Below are 11,250 nucleotides of genomic sequence, written 5' to 3'. Positions count from 1 at the left end.
ATTTACATATATATATATATATATATATATATCTAAGGTGCATACATAAAATCAGGTGCTATTTACATTTATATTTATTATTAGTTACAAATGTTCATACTATATTTAATTTTATATTAAACTTAAACATAACATGTTTCAAAACACATCAGTCGCGACATACTTGTTTCTTACTTAATATTGTTTAATGTTAACAAAAATATATTCAAATCTTATAATTATTTTAATAATTCTAATCGGTTTGTGAATCAGTCAAAGAGCTTTGGAATGTATGCTTTGTACCTCAAATGACAATTATATATTTTTCGCTTACTATTTCCATATTAATCACATGACAATTATATTACAGTGTATTAACACTAATAAGAATTAGTGCGCGAATGCACATTTGTGCGTGATCTTACACATCGAACGCTGCTTTTATTATATATAAAAAAACATTCATAAATTTCGAAACATTGTGTAGTAAGTTTTAAATCTATAGATTTATATTACAAAACTGGAAGTTATATAAATCATACACTGCAAATGCGAATTATATAAAACTGATTATATAATGTTTCAGAATTTATATTTTAATTCATAAATAACTGAACATACCTGCAAATCTTAGCTACATTGTGTGCTTCTTCAAGCACATCATTAGTTGAAAATACGTCGTGATTGTATTGAATCAATAGATTATTTAGATACTTCCTTGCTTTCTGCAATATTATTGCTAAGAACGTACTAACTCTTTTTCCTACTCCAACAGCGTCTTCACTAGCATGACCTCTATGCTGTATACTCCACATGCATTCCTTGCACGTTACCTGAAAATATATATTATTGTTTACTTACAAATCCTATAAAATATAAGTCATTAAGTATAGTAAATGAAAAAGAATTTGTATGGTCTCAACAATGAAAGTATTAATCGTTTGAAATCGATTGCATTTCCTTTGTATACATAATGCAATATTAAAAAGTATATATAGAAAGAAAAAATTTTTGTAAACCTGCTGACACGCGATGCAATAAAATCTTAAAGCGTGCATCGGGTGTATTTGACATAAAATCGTTCGTCGTACTTTAGTAGCCTCCCATAGTGGCCTCATTAAATGTTTCATTATTCTTGTTTCCGCAATATTTTGTTGTTCATGTTGCCTACCGCATTCCGAGCAAAAATTGCGCAAACATGTTGAACACTGTATAAGCGCCTTAAAAGAATAATATGCGTAAAATAATATAAAACATTTCTACTTTGCGATAAAATGAAAATTTTAAAGAATGCAATAATAATATCTATAGATCGTTATGGATTGTACCAGAACTTCGCCTGTGCAGGTATCGCAAAGTACTCTATTGACCAGTTTACGTCGTACGGTGTCCATAACTAAACGGTGTTGTAAGGGATAATGCGGTGGCGGTATGACAGAATTAGCATTCGGCAAATGCGAATCGCATAACGGACATGTTTCGTAAATATCAGGTTGTGTGTAAATTCGATTTTTATCTCGTATTTCGCTCTTTGAAGAAGCTGCAAGGATATAATTCTCAATATGTCTTCATAACAAATCAAAAGTTAACGATTATAACAGTTATATTAATATTATTATTAAAAGTATTGACTTGTGTTTCCCTTTGTTGAAATCAAATTTTTCTTTCGCCACTTACTCTTACTCATCAATTCGTAAACGCAAGATAAACATATAGGATGCAAGCAAGGAAGGAGTCTAGGTTCCTCCATTCTCTGTCCACATCTGGGACATTGGAAGTCTGCATCGTGCGGCAACTTATATGAAGAATGCATCGGTTCTCTCAGATCTTCGACTTCACTGCTCATTTTGTTGCGAGTGAAAACGGGGAAAGACTGATATGCAAAACCATTCGAATTCGGCGAAGGTGCACATCTTTTTCTCGAATCTTCGTTACTGAAAATAATCAAGGATATTTATAAATATTGTAAAAATAAAGTCTTAAAAATTCTATTCACATCAGCTGTGCGATGTTTTACATAATATAATTGTAATTTTAATTCTCTCAATTCAAAGAGGCTTTATATGTTAAATCATATGTCACACATTAATAAGTTTTAATTTAAAGATCGCATTGCTCACCGTTTGTTCGTCATTGGTTCAACATGAACGAAATCTTCAGTATTTATACCTTTGCTCTTGCATTCGACCAAATTTGTGTAAATATGATCGCAGCTTCCAAGTTCACTGTCTACCGTAGTCTCGCGACCGCAGCAACTTTTCGAAGAGCGTTTCGCCGAACAATTCACGAAATCCATCGCTAAAAATGCAACTGTAATGAAAGTAATTGCAATAAATATGTAATTTTTTTCTGATCAACATCAAAATCCCAATCAAATAATTACTCACCAAAAAATTAAGGTATAATTAACGGGAGATACGAAGGAATAAATCAACGGGCTGCACGAAGTCTTCCTACTACTTAAAACTCATTCTCCAACAGCGTAGTGGGTTAAAAATAGCTTTAAAACATAGGCTATGAGCCAAATACATGTGGAACTTGTCTTGAAATGCGAAATCTTCGCTACTCCCCGATTGCGAAATTATATCTTTAATTATATCTAGATCATCTCGAGGAAATGTGGAAAAAATTTGTTGTTTTGTACAAAGGTTTGTTAGCACAGAAGTGAATAAAAATACTTGATATTTATGTAATTTATTAGGAAGAGAAATTTTCTCGTTTAATATAATAAATTCTTTCAGAGAGATAAGATTTTTTTTAATTAAGTGAACAAGAATTATTTATAAATAATTTATAAATAATATTGGAAACAATACACTACTTTTAATATTAAACAATAACTTTTTTTTTATTTGAAAAGTAGGTGTATGCGAGGAATAAATAATAAAATATAGATGGATAATAAATTTTATTTAGTATCCATATAGTGTAAAAATAAGATCGGCAATGTATATATTAAAGAGTAAGCAGTACATATAAATGACATACAGACCTCATACAGTATTTATTATATATATCGATTTTTTAATTGAAGTACTTTCTAAGGCCATAATAATACTTAGATAAGCTCTCAAATAGGTTGACGATTACGTGACGCTGCTTTTTATCGCGTCAGCAATCGTTGGCGCAGTTAAGATCACATGATAAGTACAGAATAAAATTGATTAATAATACTTAAGACGAATTAAGTAATGTGACATTATTATTAATATCGTATATCTATAAACAATACTTAAAATCTATCTACCTTCTTAGAACATTGTTATCAATACCGATTCTGAAGGCGATCATTCTTCATAAGGTACATATGTCAACTGACACCTTCATGACTAGTATTTCAAGATTGGCCAAACTGACACGACTGTGTGCTATTTATCTTTGTACCACTATCGTTGCATTTCTGAAACTTGATAAAATTTAGATATAAAATATACTGATTACTATATTTTAACATATCATGAATTTATTGTGTTATTACCTCATGTTTTTACTCGAGGACCGACTTTGATAAATCCATTCCGAGATTTACCATTTCTTACATGACTACCGCTTTTACTCTTACGATGTTCAAACAAAACATCATCAGAATCAGTGTCAGATTCTGATAACACCATCTTGTGAGTTGAAACTGTATATAAAAAGAAAATTATTATAACTTAATAGTTATAATAAATAAACATATGATGATATAAATATATATATTCAAATATTTTAAAAGGATAATTCTTAATATGGTTTGAGCAAGCAGTAGTAAAATATTTTAAATAATAAAATTTTATAGTTTTAATACTTTTTCATCTAAATTGACATTAAGAAAAAACTCTACAGCGATAATGACAAATAATTCAAAACACTGATTATTAGTGTCATTTCATGAGCACAAATTGAATAATAGAAAAGTTACATACATGCACTGCTATCATCTTCTGGTTCTGGTTGTAGCAGAGAATAACGTGGTGGTTTCTTCTTAGGCCGAAGTAAACGTCTTCTACCAGCGCATATCCTTTGACACAAGCAAACAAGACCCCAAATAAATCCAACCCAGCATATAACTAATGATAACAATGCTATTATCACATACAAAATGCTCCAATCTGAAAAAAAGGGATTAAAATATAATGTAGAATAAAATGTAAGCTATGTTAAAAAGTACATAAAATATACATAAAATAATTTAAAAGATACGTTGAGATCATTGAGATGCTGTATATTAAATAATGTTGATAAATAGAAAGAAAAAAAACATACCGCAATTAGAGTCTCCGTTACCAAAATACTTTTGTATTAAATTCTGCATCCAAAATGCTTCGCACAAGCATTGTCTTGTCTCTTGATCGCATACACCATGACCTAAATAGAAATCTATCTTTATTTTCATTTTTTACATAACAATTTTTAGTTTTTACATAAATATTTTATATTGTACTTTAATATTTTATATTTTCAATATAATACCTGAACAATTATTTTGGCATATAGCAGTATCTATATTAGCAACTGATAATTGTAAGAGACCAGAATCTTGTAATAACTTTTCTTTTAGTCTTTTGACTACTTCTGGACCTGGTAATATTGTTTTTCCTCCCTTCTTTTCCACGTAAAATACTAAGACGGCCTTTCCAGTGTGTGGTTCTGCTCTCAAACTTCGTACAACAATCGAAGCTTCGTCTCGCAACAACATCTGCAATTTTACTACCAACGAATCTTTTTGTGAAACAGTTAACATACTAGCTCCGATGTTTAGCGTTAGTTCTACCAAGTACAACAACTGCGGATCTATGGAATAGAAAGAGAAAGTTAAATTTTTAAGTTATTACGTTACAAAATGATGATATATTTTTTTCTAGTCGATGCTAACCGGGTTTCACAATTACTGACACAGTGTCTTCACTGCTCAGACCTTGATCATCCATTACTTTTAATCGAAAGACATAACGACCAGGAACTATATCTGTTAGCTGTAAAAAAAGCATATACATATAAGCAACATAAGCATATATGTATTTGTGCATATACACATTGTGTATACAAATCAAATGGAATTGACATTTTAATTTTACCATTAAGACTGGTGATTTATCCGTATTTTGAACTATAATGCCAATCGCAAGACTAGATTGATCTCTGGTCCACAACCATTGTCCTATCTTTAAGTCATCGCTCGACTGCGAGCCATTGATGATTAACGCGCTGATCGGTGCTGTCACAACTTGATCACCACCAGCGTTTGCTTTCGGAGGTGCATTTTTATCTAGGGAGTAAAATTTGTTGTAATATACATCGCACGATATAATAATACGATTGAAAGATACTACTTACTTTGTGTTACCTTTACATTGACCGTATCCGAATCCGCGTTTCCATTATCATCAACAACAGTTAATTTAAATACATAATCACCCTTAGTTAATTTTGTAATATTTGTGACGGATTCATTAACTGTAGCAAATTCAGCATTATTAGGCCCGCTGTAACACGAATGATACATTTTTAAATCTAAGATACATGGCATATACATACAGTAAAATGTAATTTAATTAGATACATTGTACCTTACTTGCTCCCAATGATATAAGACAATTTTTATATCATCCTTACTTCTTGTGCCATTCAGAACAGCGCGGGTTATTGGTAATGCTATGCTTATATCGTCTCCAGCATCGGCTACAACAAAATTAATTGAAACATAAGAAGTGGTACACTTTAAATTGTTAAGTATTTTCTATTTACTGTGTAGTTATAAAATTTGATAGATTTGAAATATTAATAACAAATAAAAACGACATCTACCCTTTGGTGGTTTATTCGTTGGAGGTTTCACAAAGACATGCACTTCCGCTGTGGAAGATTGCTCGGAATCGTCTGTTACTTTAAGTACAAATGTATACATTCCTTCTTCCAAATTTGATAATTGTAAATAAGGTGTTCTTGTGTTCTGCATATCCACCGCTTTATTCTGATCAGATGGACTCTTGGTCCATTCCCAACTGGCTATTCCTCGATCATCAGTACTTAAATTACCGTTAAGCGTCAATGTATTTTGAGGTAGATAAATGATAACATTTTGGCCTGCGTTTGCACTAGGAGGATAGTCGGTCACTTTCAAGACAGTTATATTGGCACTTGTCGAATTTGTAACGTGATTTGAATCTTCAACTGTTAATCTGCAAAAATAATTTATATAAAGAGGATTTATATAAAAATTATTAATATTTTTATTTAAAGCCTCATTTCTTGCCAATCGGTATAGTAGAAATTTTTCTTTTTCTTCTTTAAATAAAGAAGAAGCCAATATGTAGCCAATCGGCTATGGTTTAATATAACAGTTATAGCATATTGTATAATTATTAGCGGTAACACTGGTAGTACTAACTTAAATGTGTAATTGCCAGCAATAAGATTATTTAATTGAAGCGTGGGTGTATCCACAAGGTTAGGCTGATATCCAATTGGGCCTTGTTGCAGTTCCCAATGATAAGAGATAACACGATCATCATCTTTACTACTCGAACCATCCAAGACCGCGTCTGTATTTGGTAATTTTACAATTTGCGAAGCAGGAGTAATTATGGCAATTGGTGCTTGATTGATACGTTTTGCTAAAATAAAACCTCAGATTAAAAAAAAAATCAATACTTAATAAAAAAAATTTTTTTTAAAGAACTTACGAGGTAAAACGCTAACATTGGCATAAGCTTCTCCATAAGCATTCGGACTGCTTACAGTTACTTTAAACGTGTACAAGCCCTCTGATAAATTGCTTAATTTAACAGTACCACGATTTTGATCTGTCATTGTTCCAGTGTGTCCTTCCGGTTGACTAAGCAAACTCCAAACATAATTATAATGTTGATTGCCTCGTTCAGCAGGGACAGTATACGCGGACAACGTAGCTTCGTTTTCCGGTAATCTCACTTCCTTAGAAATTGCTGAGACTACTAATTGCTTCATAGTCGGCTTAATTGACGTGCTGGTTTCTTTCATTGGAACTTTTATTTGTTGTGTTACACCAAGCTCACCAGTGTCTATCTCATCTATCATTATACAAGTACCTGCAGCAGATATAAATCATTAAAAATACATTCAATTTTAGATTACACAATTTTAGATTACAAATGAGTAAAACGTAAACATACCAGCAATAGTCCGCTTGAAGCCTAAAGGACACTGACAAGTTCCAACATCGGTATCTCCATGTTTTATGCAAATTTCATTATCTAGACAACCCGATTGATCTATACAATTGATAATATTGATTCTGCTTGCTTCATTAAACAGTACTTGATCTTGATCTGTGCCATCTGTGCTCAATGTTCTAAACATACATGATGCATTAAAGGAATAAACAAATTATTATTTATTGCTCAGAGGGAAAAAATTATTTAATGACAGATGTCCATTTAATTTTACTTACCCGACATTGTCTTCATTGACTTGATCCAATATATCACTCCATACTTTGTTATTCTCTACAGGTCTGACCAATACCATGCTCGGTGGATTATCATTTGCCAATTCAGGTCTGTATAATGGCACACATACCATGGAGTTCTCGCATTCTACATGATAACATGTACCATTGTACATAAATGCTACATTACACAAAGATTTTTTGCAACAACCCATTGCACAGTCTTGCAAGTTGGACAAGTGAGTTTGTTTCGTGTAAGTTCCACCAGTCAAATTTCCACGAGGTAAATAACTTGTAAACACTCGCTGATATAGATCTGGACATAACAATTGTACATTCCACCTGGCATAATCGCCGATGCAGCTTTCGAATAATAATAAATATAATCCCAGGCGAAATATTCCAATCATGTTAGCTGTACAAAATTTAAAATTACATATAAACATTTTTTTTTTAATTTACAAGATATTAATAAAAACATTTTTCAAAATATAACAATGCATAATATAATAAAAATAACATAGAAATCATAAAATAAAATGAACACATAATGCATTATTTTGATAACTAAGATAAAATAATTTTTATTTACAATATATAAGAAAACAATGCACTTCAACATATCAATATAAATATAAATTATAATTCTAATAAAAATATTTTATATAAAAATATAATTTGTTTAAATACATTATAAAATGTATATTTTAATTATTTAACATTTAATTGAACGTGTTATCTAAGATTGTAAAAGTGATACGTACAAAATGATGTTGAGGAAATATCGGATATCAATAAAGCAGTCAATAAAATAGGACTCGTACCTGATTCTCGTTGCACACCGTTGTGAAAATAAATGGAGACACTCGCGAACGCGAAGACCAAACAGAAAGATCGTTAGGTTACTTTACGATGACACATGTGTCACCTGCGTTTTTTTGCTGTCGTAAACCCCTTGCGATCCGTCGACGATTATTCGCCCGGCGAGTCTCACTTTAAAGTAGCTTGCAGACTTGCGCAGCTTATCATATATTAGTAGCATGTTATTATCAAACAGCCTAGACCATATGGGTGATTATCATATTTCCTGTCGCACCGTACCGGAATAACGATCGCGCATAATAATACTGACGATAAAAACCGACACAGACGCGACGTCCTTCGACGAGCGAACAACGTCGAAAACTTAAAAGCTGTCAACTATCATGAAGATGTCAACCATGAAAATATTGACAATTGTTTCCGCATTTTACTGCCATCTGCAATATAGGAAACTAATATACGCTGTCGATTTCAATTTATTCCTTTATAGCGATATAGAATATCAAATTTTTTTGTACTACGAAGTAAATATATTTAAGATGTTAGAGGGGAAACGAAGAAAGATTAAATGTATAAAAATTAGTAGTAAATAAATCTATTATCAACAGAAGGAATTCATATAATTGACATTATCGACTTCCTTCTCCCTCCAAAAAAATGCAATAATATGAAATCTAATAGAAGTTTGCATTATTTAAAATTTAGTTTATAAGACACATCAACAAGCTTAGTTATTTTTATCATTTTGACATCAAAATAATGTCTTTAATGTCGTATCTTTTTTCTTCCAGGATACAATAATAATTTTACGATTTTTTTATTTTATAGGTTGGGACTATTACTACACACATTGAGTCATTCGTGTTCTGGATAATTTTCATCATTTTTACAAGCATACAAAAATAATTAAACAATTTTTATGTATATTTTTACATGTTTAGAAAGTATTTGTAAAGTTGTATTTATAACAAATTGTATTGAGTATGGATAAGTTTCCATCCTTTCTTAATGAAAAAGATGTATTAAAAAGATTTATTTAAACAAAATACAAAATGAGTTCATTCAAAATATGCTCCATCGAAAGTAGACTTCCGGACTTCCGATAGAATTATTAGACGAAATTATAGGATGGAACTCGATTAATACGGTATTGGGCGGAATAGCACGATCACGCTCAATGTACCTAGATATTGTATATGATACAGCTACTCAAAGGATACTAAACAACCTTAAAGGTTTGTTATCGTCGCATGCTCCAACATGCTCCAATATGCTTCTATCATAACTCCTACTCACTTCAATACACTCATTAGAGTAAGCAAAGAATGCTCCTGCCTAGGTCTTTGCTTGGAGTCTCCAAGAGATCCTTTATCCTTGTGCACAGGATATGACTTACGGGATCTACAATAGAAGTTGTAGCGCTCATAAGGTTTTAAGTATAAAAATCATAAAAAATTAATTTTGCAAAGAGTGCCATCCTCTATAGTGTCGCTTTAGTCATTCCTTTTTTAGCAATCATAATGAATTCAGCGATAGGATAACAAGCTCATAAATAGGATATTAGTTGAAAAAATTCAAAATGGTCTCACTTATACTATCCCTCCTCTGAATGCCCTCGCGCCACCGATCTGTGTCCTCCATCTTCTTACATGCTACCAGTTAAGGTGATAACAGTTAGTACAATGATATTCATACACAATAACTGCCAATTATCCTACATAAACTCGCAAACAACAATAATACCTCACAGAACGCAACAAAAAAAATCGCTCAAAGATACGATAAGTGCAGACACGCCCACCTTCCAAATGCCGCGCTACTTCGCCAAGTCAGACGATCCTTGTGACGGATGATGAAAAATGTCACGTCACAGTGTACATACATAAAATCACATCAAAATGTTATTTAAACACTAAGATGCAGACCGAAAACCTTATTTATTATGAATTTAAATATTGCATTTATATAAAATAATTAATATTAATATGTATATAAAATATTAATATTAATATTAATATTAATAAGTAATTAATATAATTTTATAATATTTCAGAAATATTAAAAGCATAATACCAAGTATTATGTAAAGTGAACACATCTATAGAATATTCCTTTGATATTAAAAAATATTATATAATATTCTCGAAATATTATAACATTATTTTAATTTGTTAATAATATTCATATAATATTTTAGGAATATTTTGCGTTTGTAGGGTTGCAGTAATATTTTAATTATTTTAGAGAACATAGAAATATTGCTGCAATGTTTTATGAAATATTATAATCTTTTAAAGTAACATTGCTGCCATGTTACTATAATATTTCGTGCTATAGAGGTACATTAAGGTGTGTACTAAGGATTAATTGTGAATGCACGACGAAGTTGCGCCACGCTCGTGAGTGCGGTTGTAACTCATCCAATTCTATAATTACGCGCCAAAATCATTTTCAGTCTTTAATCTCTGAACTAAACTGAGGTAACAGTTTTACAAATTAAAGTAAATGTTATTACAATGTACAATACTTTTACAATATTATTAGAAGTGTACATATAACCATTCATTATTTCCGGAATATAATTTAATATTATATAATTTTAATAAAATATATTATTAAAACGTTACATTTAATATTCTAAGCATATGCCTAAAATATTACTTAATAATAAATAGTATTACGTGCTCAAAAAGATAATATAATCGATGTAATTTTATAAAATCTTTTACTAGAATTTGGAAAAAAAAAGACAACATCACACGGTGTTCCCAAGCGGTCACCCATCCAAGTACTAACCGTGCCCAACGTTGCTTAACTTCAGTGATCGGACGAGAACTGGTGCTTTGAACGTGGTATGGACGTTGTCCAATGTTACAATTCTTTGAAAATAGTTTTTACCTGCTTTGCAATTTTATTACTTTAAAAATTTTATGTTTTACATAGTAATGTTAGATTTATTAGAATCTTCTAATATTTATTACTACATAAAAAAATTAAAATTTTAAATAAATGCGAAAAAATTAGTACGTCACAAGATA

The 11,250-nt window shown here is 30.9% G+C and overlaps 2 protein-coding genes across 3 annotated transcripts; both read right to left on the bottom strand.

Moving 5' to 3' along the window:
- Positions 1-575: 575 nt before the first annotated feature.
- On the bottom strand, positions 576-2,587 carry LOC108685712 (tripartite motif-containing protein 45-like). The gene is made up of 6 exons (XM_018190650.1): positions 2,367-2,587; positions 2,100-2,289; positions 1,657-1,913; positions 1,308-1,519; positions 999-1,199; positions 576-812 (listed from the first exon to the last, which is right to left on the bottom strand). Exons 2-6 carry the CDS (start codon positions 2,273-2,275, stop codon positions 576-578), a joined length of 1,083 nt encoding a protein of 360 aa, XP_018046139.1. The 5' UTR covers positions 2,276-2,289; positions 2,367-2,587.
- Positions 2,588-2,872: 285 nt separating this feature from the next.
- On the bottom strand, positions 2,873-8,609 carry LOC108685594 (dyslexia-associated protein KIAA0319). 2 transcript variants are annotated; one of them, XM_018190454.1, is made up of 15 exons: positions 8,215-8,609; positions 7,394-7,805; positions 7,116-7,294; positions 6,648-7,031; positions 6,353-6,578; positions 5,770-6,143; positions 5,532-5,643; positions 5,299-5,447; positions 5,040-5,230; positions 4,838-4,937; positions 4,435-4,755; positions 4,228-4,329; positions 3,888-4,073; positions 3,458-3,607; positions 2,873-3,385 (listed from the first exon to the last, which is right to left on the bottom strand). In XM_018190454.1, the coding sequence occupies exons 2-14, from the start codon at positions 7,798-7,800 to the stop codon at positions 3,459-3,461; spliced, it is 2,880 nt and encodes a 959-aa protein (XP_018045943.1). In that variant the 5' UTR covers positions 7,801-7,805; positions 8,215-8,609; the 3' UTR covers positions 2,873-3,385; position 3,458. The 2 variants fall into 2 exon arrangements, with proteins under 2 accessions (XP_018045943.1, XP_018045944.1); XM_018190455.1 differs by having other exon boundaries at positions 2,873-3,379.
- Positions 8,610-11,250: the final 2,641 nt, after the last annotated feature.

Source organism: Atta colombica, unplaced genomic scaffold (genome assembly GCF_001594045.1).
Source record: "Atta colombica isolate Treedump-2 unplaced genomic scaffold, Acol1.0 scaffold155, whole genome shotgun sequence".
Classification (NCBI taxonomy): Eukaryota; Metazoa; Arthropoda; class Insecta; order Hymenoptera; family Formicidae; genus Atta; species Atta colombica.
This window is presented reverse-complemented; position numbering and strand designations above follow the sequence as displayed.